Genomic DNA, 13402 nt, shown 5'->3' with positions numbered 1-13402 from the left:
TGTATCTGAAAACACTGAGCCAGAAATCCACCAGAAAAGGCCTACGAAGCAGTCCTCTATGTACGGTACACCACAGCAAATATGGTATCAGTCCATTTAGTTTGCAGTAAAAACCGACTAGCTCCCATCAATAAGATAACTCTTCCACGGCTGGAACTTCTAGCGACACTTCTTGGATCAAGACTACTTCATTATTTCTGTAAGGCCACAAGCTATAATGCAAGTCGTGCAACATTTTTGGACTGACTCAACTGTAGCCTTAGGATGGATACAACATGACCCTAATCGATGGAAAACCTTTGTGTCAAACCGTGTTGCGGAAATTCAACGACTTACGAATCCGTCACAGTGGAGGCACTGCCCTGGTGACGAAAATCCAGCTGGTGTAACCTCCAGAGGTACCACAGCAGTTAAACTTCACCATGCTTCTGTATGGTTCCATAGACCTGCTTGGTTAACAAAGAACAGAACACAGTGGCCTCGAATTTTACAGATGGAAGAGCACTCCTTGCCAGAAAAGAAGAAATTAACAGACCAAGTCTTCATGGTACAAACAACGACTCCTATTTTAACAGCTACACGGTACAGTAGCTACTTCAAGCTGTTAAGAGTTACAGAATGGGTACTTCGCTTTAAACAGCACTTATTGAAAGAAAACAGAACATCTGGAGAACTAACAGGATCAGATTTGGGTGAAGCACGCACTTACTGGATTCAAGTTGTTCAACAGTAACATTTTGCGCTCGAACTGCAGGCACTATACAACATGCCTCTACCACGTAATTCTCAGATAGCTCGCTACAACCCGTTCTTGGATAATGGTCTTATTCGTCTCGGTGGACGGCTGCAGTTTGCAGAATTACCCAGGGATCAACGCCACCCGATTCTTCTTGAAGGACGTCATCATTTCACACGTTTACTGATCCAGCAGACACACATTCGTTTGCATCACCTCGGAGTTAACATAGCGTTATCTGAACTGAGAACAGACTTCTGGATCCTTAGAGGTCGACAGGCAATTAAACATGTTCTACACCGTTGCCTACCTTGTAAGTTGGTGAAAGCTCACGTTGTTCAACAAACTGAGGCTCCATTACCCGCTGAACGAGTCTCACCACTGAAACCATTTACAGTAACAGGTATTGACTTTGCTGGTCCATTATATGTCAGACAAGGACATATTACGAAGAAAGCGTCTATTGTTCTATTCATATGCGCAACAACACGAGCCATACACCTGGAACCACGCTCAGATATGTCAACTGACAGATTTCTTCACTGCCTACAAAGGTTTGACGGAAGACGAGGAGTGCCCAGCACAATCTACACTGATAATGCTACTACCTTCCGTGCCCCGCACTTAGAGCTGAAGGAGCTCTGGCAGGCTCTCATGGCAAGCAAGACGCACAAGTACCTCGCCCAGCAAGCCATCACTTCGAAATTCATCTTCCCACACGCGCCTTGGTGGGAAGGAATCTGGGAACGGATGATGGGATCTGTCAAACGCTGCCTGAGAAAAGTTTTAGGACAGTTGGACGAAGAAGTTCTCAACACAATCCTGGTCTGCATAGAAGCAGCACTAAACTCTAGACCAATTACGCAAGGGGGAGAGGACATTTCCTTGTAGGTGATCGACTCACAACACTCCCTACTGGTCCAGAGTCACCAGTTATAAAGGACTTGTCCAAGGAATTTCAACGGCTGCAGAAGATGGTAGAACACTTCTGGAACGGGTGGAAGAAAGAATATCTAATCCTGCTCAAAAATTTCCATGAAACCCATCAACCAAGGCCAGGTTTAGGAAGACTCCAGCTGGGTGATGTCGTTCTTCTACAAGAGGATGTTCGTCCACGACAGATGTGGAGGAAGGCGCGGACAGAAGATCTTCATGAAGGAAGAGATGGGAAAATGCGAACTGTAACTTTACGAACTTCAGAAGGATTCATAATCTCACGTCCCGTTCAACTGGTCATTCCTCTAGACGTTGACCAGGGCGGGCAGGGTGTTGCGGGTTGATATTTGTAATTATAGACACTCTGGAAATATTGATTATCCTTGAATTAATGTTTTATATTCCATGATGTACGTTCTTTGGAGAGAAATAAATTAATGTTTTATTGGAATCACGGTGTTGGGTGTCCGTAATACCGATCGAACCACCCTCCTCCGTTTGTACCGGTCCCTTGTCTGTTCGAAACTCGACTATGGGTGCTTTTATGCGTCAGGCGTCCATCCCTCTTATGTCGCCTCAACACTATCCACCATCGTGGCATCTGTTTGGCCACTGGCGACTTTTACACCAGCCCCGTTGAGAGTCCATCTGCTCAAGCTGCTGAACTACCTACCACTGTTCTACCACCGTGACTTTCTCCTCAGCAGGTATGCATGCTGTTTGTGTACCATGTGATGCCACCCATCCTATGCCTCCTTCTTTGATGATTCCTTTGATCGTCAGTATGGGGCTCGTCCTTCTTCTCTGATACCTCGTGGCGTCCGCTTTCGCCACTTGCTATGGCTGCTTAACTTCACACTACCTGCAGCTTTCACGGTGGGTGTGAACCCTTCCTTACATTGGCTTCATGAGGCGGCCCCTGTTAACCTTGGCCTTCATTCGCTTCCTAAGGCCACTGTTCCATCCTCGGTCTATCATCTCCAGTTTCACGACCTTCACATGGGACTTCGCCATAGTACCTTTGTCTACACTGATGGCTCTGACTGAACATGGGGTCGGGTATGCTTTTGTCATTGGCATCCATCTCTTTCGATATCGGCTTTCGGCACACTCCTCAGTATTTACAGCCGAACTCTTCCCCTTGTATAAGGCCACAGAGTACATCTGGCGACACAGCCTTTCCAATTATGTTCTCTGCTCAGACTCGCTCGGTGCCCTCAAGTCTATGTGCACTGTACACTGCTCATCCCTTAGAGCAGCGGGTCCAGGAAAACTGTCACTTGCTGAATCTTCGTGGAGCCAGTGTCATGTTTGTGGGTCCCTGGTCATGTCAGCCTGACAGGCTGCCGACGCTGCTGCCAAGGCTGCAGTCCTCGTACCTCAGCCCGAGAGAACCTTTATTCCCTCCGATGACCTCTGCGTTGCCGTCTGTCAGGAGGTGGTGTCCTTGCCATCTGATTTATCAGGGGTTTTAGCGAATGACGTGTAGGCTGTCGACCGTGTTTTACTTTTCATCCGCCGAAAGCAATATGGGGAAGGCCATTTAATTTTTAGTTCTGGACCTCCATTTCTGCATGGTGGTTTAGCCCTTTCCAAGTCTCCTGCAATGGCCCATTAACGCCAGATTTTGCCGCACTATCCTAACGGATACGTTCGTCGTACGTCCCACATTGATTTCTGCGTTTATTTCACGCAGTGTTTCTTGTCTCTTAGCACTGACAATTCTACCCAAAGGCTGCTGCTGTCGGTTGTTAAGCGAAGGCCATCTGCCACTGCGTTGTCCGTGGTGAGAGGTAATGGCTGAAATTTGGTATTCTCGACACGCTCTTGACTTTGTGGATCTCGGAATACTGAATTCCCTAACTATTTCGGAAGTGGAATGCTACTTGCGTCCAGCTGCCACTACCATTCGGAGTTCAAAGTCTGGTAATTTCCGTCGTGCGGCCATAATCACATCGGAAACTCTTTCACATGATCGCCTGAGTTGAAATGACGGCTTCGCCATTGCACTGCCCATTTATACCTTGTGTACGCGATACTACCGCCATCTGCATGCGTGCATATTACTACCGCATGACTTTTTTACGTGTGTATATCACTGAATGTACCCGCATAATTAATAATTATAGATTTGGGCGGCACATAGTTCGTGAGATGTGAATTTATATGCTCGGGAGTGCGATTCGTTATAGAATCTAGGGGTGCGGTTTGCAGGTTTATACTGGTTTTTCCCTTTTGATTTCATTCGCGACTTGGAGATGTTCAGTCAGCTGTGTTAGTTTCTAAAGCCAGCTTACGCCTTTTTCTGACAAAAATGCAACTTTTTACTATGCTGTTGATAATGATTTTAGTGAATATATCGAACATTAAGGAAAGGAAATTGATTGATCTGTACTTTTTTGTCCAGTAGAACAATTACATTGTTCCCTCAAACGAGGTGGTGCAGTGGTTAGCATGCTGGACTCGCATTCGGGAGGACGACAGTTCGAAACTGCGTCTGCAGATCCTGATTTAGGTTTTCCGTGATTTCCCTAAATCTCTTCAGGCAATTTGGAGCAGTCTTTCCTCACAGACATTGTGTAAATAATATTGCACGTTCCTTTCGTATTACTTTTCCTCCGGTTTTAGGCATTTCGATTGAAGCACCGCCTTCTGGTTTGTCTTTCCTTCTCATCATGCAGCAAATGGCTAATTTCACTGATGTTGTAAACTGTTCTCAGCTCGTGGAATTGACAACAGTCCAAATTAACGCAGGACAGCTTCTGATGGCAATGTCTGGTTTCTGCTGCAGGTGAAGCTGTATTACAAGCAACTGGAGGGTCTGTACGCCGGTTACCGCAGTGCCTTGAAGCTGCCGGACCTCACTCTAAACGACTTCCTGTAAGTATCGTGGCTTTTCTTGGCTTTCAGTCTCTAAGTATGGAAACTGAAATTTGTTGCACGCTGCAAACAAATTAGTTACGTTGAAATGCGCTATGGGCCGAAAGAAGTCACGAAACGGATGCGTTTATCGTCAGAGCCCTCCGTTGGTCTATGAAATGCTGAAAGTGACTCGACGTTGGCACAACAGAAAGAGAGCTCTGGAGAAATAATGAGCTTTGTGACTTGAGTATCAGCTCATAGCACCCGAGTATTTATAAATGGAAGTTAATGACCACAAAAAGATGCCAAAAACTGCCATACTTCGTTGGCGTAACAGAGCTGGATAGTGCATTATTTCAAAAAAGATACTAGAATGCTCCATGCACCAGTGTAGGTTATACGTATTCAGTGACGGATTAAATGAATGCACTGGAACACTCATGAAGATATATGAAAACTTTTTGTATTCCTTCCATTATTAGCTACTGTTGTCACGTTATAGGGTTATCTGATTCTTTGATAACCATGGGAATGGGAGTTGCTTTTGTGACCAATAACCCATTGCGGTGTCATCATGTCACCTTAATCCAAGGGGATGAATGTCACGTGTGCCATTTATCTGCACATTCAAAAAAATGGTTCAAATGGCTCTGATCATTATCGGACTTAACATTTGAGATCATCAGTCCCCTAGACTTAGAACTACTTAAACCTAACTAACCTAAGGACATCACACACATCCATGCCCGAGGCAGGATTCGAACCTGCGACCGCAGCAGACTGAAGCGCCGAGAATCGCTCGGCCACAGCGGCTGGCTATCTGCACATCGTATAGACGGTCATCGGTATATTCACTGCCCGATGAAGAAAGTGAAGCACCCAGAAGACGTGGTCGCAAGTCAATGTAACTTCGTACATATCAATGACAAATATGTAAATGTTGCAATTCTGTGTTACCAGACCTGGTATGGTAGTAAAGGGCTGGAACACCTTCAGACGTTGAGTGATCACTATGACACGAAATTGCTACATACTCGTCTGAGATAGCGCTATCAGCATCAGCAACTAACAAAGTTTGAAAAAGGCCTCGTCATGTGTCTCCATTTGATCAACTGAATGAATTGTGCAATATCCAGGTTTGTGAAGCATTCGGACGTAACAGTGGCTCAGTGTTTGACTCCATGGGTATGTGACGGCAGCATACTCGTTGTCACGATTCCAATTGACCATATCTGATTATCGCAAGAGAGGATGGTTACGTTGTGCACCAAGCACACAACGCCTTCGCATCAGTGCCTGCCACCAGAGAACAACTAATGGACTCCCTGCGACGTTGTGTCGTCCTTAACCAGTGGTGGGAGACGAGGCAATTACCGTCCCCTGTGTAATCTGTCATTAACACAACAACACAAACCGCTGAATCTGGAGTTGTCATAACCGGCAGCATGGACTACTGATGCAGTGCCGTCGTATTATGGTCAGCAATGAATCGTTGTTCTCCACTATCCCAGATTACCATCATCAGTGAGTATGGGAGCGACCTTGGGATAGGTCCCGTTCCTCCACTGTTTTGGAGCAGTGTTACTCCTGGTGTCATGGTGTGAGGAGCCATCGGTCATGGCTTCAGAGCATGGCTGGTAATGACTGACAGAACTCTGGTAGCATTGCTGTACTTCACGGACATCCGGCATCCTCATGTGCTGCCTCTCATGCGGCAGTATCGTGAGTCCATTTTTCAACAGGACGGTGCTCGTGCAAACATGGCACATGTGTCCATGGAGCTCCTGTGTGATGTTGGGGTCCTCCTGTGGCCAACAGAATGTCGAGATCTGTTCGCAATAGAACATGTGGCACCAGCTCGTATATAAACTCTGTCGCAATGCCATTACCCACGACAGCAAGGATCTGTTACGATAGGTTTTATGACACCCCAAATGAATTATGCGTACATCCAGGCCATGCGGAGTGCAACGTCATAATAAGTGGACTTATACTGCCGAAGTTTGTAAATTTTACTCGGATTGGTAATCACTCAAATAATATCACATGCCTTCTCAATCCGTGGAAGTTTCGTTTACTTTCCTGCTTGACTTTCTTTTGTCAAGCACTGTATATTCTTCATTGTTGTTTCGTCCATTTGTTATATGGTGGTGGGCTTTCAGGGGTAATGCATCCCTATATATGTGATTTTAAAACAGAAAACATCTTGATTGACGTGAAATATATTGGTTAAAGTATCGATGACTTCCTTCAGCCACTCAAAACATGCCGATTTCCTTTCATGACTGGAGAGTCAGCGATAGGTTTTTTGCAGTTTTTTGGAAGAAAATGAGACGAAACACACGGGACGAAGGACGCCGAATTTAGCTGTAGGGAGGGAGGGAGAAAATAAATGATTCCTAATTCTGAGAGGAAAATGAGAATTTCGTTACATTTGGAAGGATGGCTAGCTTCTGGGTGGATTTCGTGGTAATGGAGATGATTAACGTTGCGTTGGAACGGGATGTGGATAACGTAGCAGGCTTGCGTTGGAATGGGATGTGGATAACGTAGCAGGCTACGAGGGCTGGTAGGAATAGATGAAATTATTGCATCGTTAGTCGAAGTTTACGGGAATTGTAGGAAATATGAAAGTGTTCAGTGTAGGAGAGGAGAGGGGAAAAATTAATAAGTTCGTACGTGATATGAGTAGGTGAGGGATCCGGAAGGCGAGGTGGAGTGCATGCCGTCGAGGCTTTGGAGCGAGTGGTGGAGCGGAAATTCAGACATTTGCAAGGTAGGATAAGTCGGACTAAGCTTCGTACGGTAGTATAAGGGAGTGTGATGAACACACTAAATATACCTATCTGTGGGATGTCAGCATGACGATGAAGCGTCGTTTAAAGGTAACTTTTTGTGTTCTGACTGAATAACCCGAAAACCGCGCCTATTAGCAGAAACATTTCACATTACAAAATGAAACTAGATTAAATTTCTTACAAAACAGCTCCTATTTATTCTTTCTGTAGGACTAATAGTTTCCGCTTTGCAGGGGATGCAAAACTCTGTTTACTAAAAATAGTGCTTAGTGAATACTGCTAAATGAAGTTCTGCGAAAACAAATATTGAATGTGAGAACCGCGTCTGAGTGTGGTTATGCATTTTCTGCGTCATAGTTCTGCAAACTGCAGGTCGAGCATGTGATGCTCCTCAAAATAGTGCAGTTGACAACAATACAATACACAAAACAGATTCCTTTAAATACCTAGGAGAGTGGATTACATACAATGCAAAATAAAAGACAGCTACAGAAACTAGAGTGCACAAAATGGAAATCGTGTTTCATATGACCAAAAACGTTTATAACAAAAATCCTTGTCCTGGAACACGAAATTAAGACACTACTAAACAGTGGCCAGATCTCAAGCTCTGTATGCGGCAGAAACGCTTAAACTAAAAAGAAATGGAGATCTTGAGAAACTAGAGAATTCGAAAGAAGAATTTTAAGGAAAATACTGGGAGCTGAAAGAAACGATAATGGTGAATACAGGTTAAGACCAAACAGAGAGCTATACTTGAAAACTGAAACACTGATGTAATGAGGAAGAGAAGACTACAGCTTTTTGGACATATATTCAGAATTGATAACAGACTAACCAAGTGGATATTCACATTACTCAATAGCTACAAATCCAAGCCCGCATGGTTCATAGAGACTGAAAAGGACATGGAAAACGCTGGAATTACAATAGACACAATAGAAAACAGAACACATTTCAGAAAGGCAGTTCAAATGGCAGAATTTGAGAAGAGAAAGAAAACTAGACGAAAGTGGACTCAAGAAGAAAGGGAACAACACTCTAAAAGGATGAAGGAAATTTGGAAACTAAGGAGATCTAATAGAGTGAAGAGTAGCCAAAGTTGACTCATCGTACCCTTCAAATGGGTTATTCGAAAGGAGAAGAGATTGGAACCCCTGAACGTCTGTGGGAAGCCACGTAAAAACTTCACTGGGACTCGCTGCTTAATCCAGCAGGTAGTGACAAAGCACGCAACCTGCGGCGGGAGCGCAGAGTTAAACTGCTCAGAAGCAGAGTAGAATTTTGTACCACCTGCATGTCTAGACACTCGTATGGGCTTAGATTCAATGGAAGCAGAGAGCGAAAGAACGATGCATGTGAGATTAGAAACGCAACATGACTGTAAAATAAAAACAAAACACTAACAAAATAAAGGCAGTCGGCTCGAAAGTGTACATACTTGCACATGTGTGGAATCAGTGTGTGCTTCTCCATAACCTGCAGCGCTATGTTGCTCCACGCCCTGCGCTGCAACATTCTTAGGTCGCTGTTGTCGCGCTGTCCGCAAGAGAGTCGAGTCTTTGTAACTTAAGTCTGTCTCGTAGTTGGACGGCGGCCGTCCTGAGGTCACACGGGTTCCTGCGAGGACGAAACACACAATTGACCAAGCTTCCTGCCGAACCCGTAGGACCGCAATGCTCGATACGGGCTCTGATGCTACGCACCCGACCAAGACTGAGCAAACGACGCTCGTGTTCGAACGGGCTCCAAATATTCCGACACGCAGCAGCGCTCCATTCAGTATCGGGTCACGTGACATTTGAATCGCGCTGCGCGAGAGCAAGCGATACACGACAAATTACGACTAGCCACGAGAAGCTATGAGTGCTTAAAATTTGACAATTGGTGAAACACAGAATTTTTTTTTCAGAAAGAGTTCAAATACAGTACTGGGTCGTATGGATATACGGGCTGCGTAAGAAAATAAAATAATTCAGGGGAAAGTGCAAAAATTTATGTTCTGGAAAAGATACATTCTCTTTCTTATGGAGAACTAGTGTATATCGCTATTTCTTGAATATTACTTTTGGTAAGTGACCATCATGATAAATAACACATTCGTGCAATCTGTCTGAAAAAAACATGTCGTTCGGTATCTCCTGAATGCACTCACGAATTCGATCTTTCAGCTCGTCGATACTGGTTGGGCGTTGGCCATAATCTCCTAAGGTAGCTCCACAAAAAATAGTCAGTTGCTGTCAGGCAGGCAGAACGAGCAGGTCAGTTGATATCCCCAAAGCGAGAAATAACGCTGCCTGGAAACATTTCATTCAGTATTCTCATGGAAAGACCTGCAGTAGTGGCTGTTGCGCCATCTTGCCGGAACAGTAAGGAACTATGGGGATTGGCTCCATGACGTAGGTAGAAATATTTATAACATGCCTATGTAGCGCTGAGAATTTTAAAAAAAAGAATAAAATAAATTTATGCGCACCGATAAAGCGCTCAGAAGAAATGGCGTTCTGTAGATGACTTTCCTGCTGTGCATAGGACGCTCGAGCAATTCACACGGGGTGTGTGCAACCCAGAACCGACAGGTCCTGTTTGTTTACACACCCAGACAAGTGGAAGATAGGCCTCTTCTGACAACAGTAACTTGTTACTCAATGTGTTTATTTATTTATTGGTTATTGTCGTTAGATATGACCTGCATCCTAGAACATATTTCAGTCCGTGTTTCACAGTTATTTTATTATTAAAATCTACAGTGCATTAAATCGCTGAGACACATCGTTGCGCGCGGTAGCCGTGCGATCTGAGACGCCTTGTCACGGTCCGTGTGGCTGTCCCCGTTGCAGGTTCGAGTCCTCCCTCCGGCATATATATATATATATATATATATATATATATATATATATATATATATAATGTGTGTGTGTGTGTGTGTGTGTGTGTGTGTGTGTGTGTGTGTGTTCCAAATTTTACACGTCGTTGAGTTACTGTGGCACGAACAAGTCAACAGGTAGCAGGGCGATCATAAGATCGAGAAGAATCAGAGATTTCTCGAACTATGACATTAACTGCTCGAGCAGTTAGTCGTGTTCAAACGCAACACTACCATAACGATCATCAGCCATGAGACAACCTCTGGGCACGCAACTGATAAGAATCCTGCGCCACTGAACCAGGTTCCATTCCAGGTTTTCCTTGTCCTCTTTCTTCGCGCACGGCGTTGCTGGTAGGTTTGTGTTGATGTTCGTAGTGGATACCTACAGCAGGTGACAGTGATGATGTGCAGATGGCTGCAACTGTTTGGGTCTGCACAGCCGTCCCAGCTCTAACCAAAAGCAGCAGCGCATTATTCTGGTTTTTTGCGGTACATACACTGATGGAAAAAAAACTCAATAAGGAGTTATGCGAGATAAACAAAAGTTGGTAAGTGCGATTCTAAGTCTGAGAGACGATGCCGATTCATATTTCGTGCCAGTCGCATAAGAGTGTCGATAGTAGTACTCCTATGTGAATGCGCATCAGATGTGCTTTAAGGAAGGGCAAACCTACGTTTCTAGCATTTGTATACTTAGAGAAGCTTTTGACAATGTTGACTGGAATACTCTTTCAAATTCTGGAGGTTGCAGGGGTAAAATACAGGGAGCGAAAGGCTATTTACAATTTGTATAGAAACCAGATGGCAGGTATAAGAGTGAGGGGCACGAAAGGGAAGCAGTGGTTGGGAAGGGAGTCAGACAGGGTTGTAGCCTATCCCCGATGTTGTTCAATCTGTATATTGAGCAAGCAGTGAAGGAAACAAAAGAAAAATTCGGAGTAGGTATTAAAATCCATGGAGAAGAAATAAAACATTTGAGGTTTGCCGATGACATTGTAATTCTGTCAGAGAAAGCAAAGGACTTGGAAGAGCAGTTGAACGGAATGGACAGTGTCTTGAAAGGAGGATATAAGATGAACATCAACAAAAGAAAAACGAGGATAATGGAATGTAGTCGAATTAAGTCGGGTGATGCTGAGGGAATTAGATTAGGAAATGAGACGCTTAAAGTAGTAAAGGAGTTTTGCTATTTGGGGAGCAAAATAACTGATGATGGTCGAAGTAGAGAGGATATAAAATGTAGACTGGCAATGGCAAGGAAAGCGTTTCTGAAGAAGAGAAATTCGTTAACATCGAGTATAGATTTAAGTGTCAGGGAGTCATTTCTGAAAGTACTTGTATGGAGTGTAGCCATGTATGGAAGTGAAACATGGACGATAAATAGTTTGGACAAGAAGAGAATAGAAGCTTTTGAAATGTGGTGCTACAGAAGAATGCTGAAGATTAGATGGGTAGATCACATAACTAATGAGGAAGTATTGAATAGGATTCGGGAGAAGAGAAGTTTGTGGCACAACTTGACTAGAAGAAGGAATCAGTTGGTAGGACATGTTGTGAGGCATCAAGGGATCCCCAATTTAGTATTGGAGGGCAGCGTGGAGGGAAAAAATCGTAAAGGGAGACCAAGAGATGAATACACTAAACAGATTCAGAAGGATGTAGGTAGTAGAAGGCACTGGGAGATGAAGAAGCTTGCACAGGATAGAGTAGCATGGAGAGCTGCATCAAACCAATCTCAGGACTGAAGACCACAACAACAACAACATTCTCTCTAACGGTCCTGAGCGTTAGTTACCTTTGAGACTGGACGTAGTGAGTTGATGTTAAGGAAGAATGTCTTCACGGCGACAAAGACGCTATTATCAACACCTCACTGAATCTGAATGAGTTTGAACGTGTAATAGGGCTACGAGAACCTGGATGTTCCTTCTACGATATTGCAAAAAGACTTAGCAGGAATGTAGAAACTATAAACGATTGCTAGCAGAGGTGGTCACGAGAATGTACTTTCACAAGAAGACCGGGCTGCGGACGGCCACGTGGTACCACCGACATGGAAGACGGTCGTGTTCGGCGCATGACTGTGGCGCATCGCACTGCATCCGCAACAGCAAATCTAGCAGCTGTTGTCACCACAGTGACCCGACGAACTGTAACTAATCGGTTACTTGAAGGACAGTCTCGAACCAGACGCCCTGTAGTGTACATTTCACTAACCCCAAACCACCACCGTTTCCTACTTCAATGGTGTCAAGCAAGAAATAGTTGGAAGGCAGAATGGAGGGCTCTTGGGCTTCTTGATGAAATCTGGTTATGATTCGGTGCGAATGATGGCCTTGTGTTAGTTCGAAGGAAGCCACGTGAGCGCCCGCAACCAACCTATGTGCGGCCTGGACACACTGAATCTAAATCTGGAGTTAAGGTCTGGGGTGCGATTTCGTAGGACAGCTGAAGCTCTTTCGTGATTAACTGCAAATTTGTACGTCAATCTGGTGATTCGGCATGTTGGGCTGCCATTCGTGAACAGCATTACAGGGGGCGTTTTCCAACAGGATGACGCTTGCCTACATATCGCTGTTGTAACCCGACAAGCTCTACAGAAAGTCAATATGTTACCTTGGCGTACTCAGTCACCAGATCTGTCTCCAACCGAGAACATATGGGGCATCATCGAGCGACAACACCAGCGTCGTCCACAACCAACGTTAAGTCCCTGTATTGGCCAACCAAGTGCAGCAGGCATGGAACTCATCCCTCAAACTCACATCTGGGACCTGTACAACACATTGCACATTGCATGCACGTTTTGATGCTTGCTTTCAATATTCTGGCATTTATACCTGTTACTAATGAACCAGCATTTAACTTTTACGATGGCTTTCCTTGCGCTTTTATTAACCTGTAATCTTGCAACGTTAATCATTTAAATATATTATCTAGACAAATGTATCCTCAAAATTTCATTACTCTACACTAATTATTTCTTGGTCCAAAAATGGTTCAAATGGCTCTGAGCAATATGGGACTTAACATCTGAGGTCATTAGTCCCCTAGAACTTAGAACTACTTAAACCTAACTAACCTAAGGACATCATACACATCCATGACATCACACACATCCATGCCCGAGGCCGGATTCGAACCTGCGACCGTAGTGGTCACGCGGTTCCAGACTGTAGCGCCTAGAACCGCACGGCCACA

At 44.5% G+C, this 13402-nt stretch overlaps 1 protein-coding gene across 1 annotated transcript in view; it reads left to right on the top strand.

The window, feature by feature from the left end:
* LOC126336798 (putative phospholipase B-like 2) overlaps positions 1-13402 on the top strand; it is a 147529-nt gene that overhangs the window by 53207 nt on the left and 80920 nt on the right. The window contains exon 3 of the mRNA XM_050000835.1: positions 4464-4552. Within this exon, the coding sequence (XP_049856792.1) occupies positions 4464-4552 (89 nt within the window). The remainder of the gene's footprint in view (positions 1-4463; positions 4553-13402) is intronic.

Source organism: Schistocerca gregaria, chromosome 1, assembly GCF_023897955.1.
Source record: "Schistocerca gregaria isolate iqSchGreg1 chromosome 1, iqSchGreg1.2, whole genome shotgun sequence".
NCBI lineage: Eukaryota > Metazoa > Arthropoda > Insecta > Orthoptera > Acrididae > Schistocerca > Schistocerca gregaria.
Note: the sequence above shows the minus strand (reverse complement) of the source record. Positions and strands in the feature narration are given on the sequence as shown.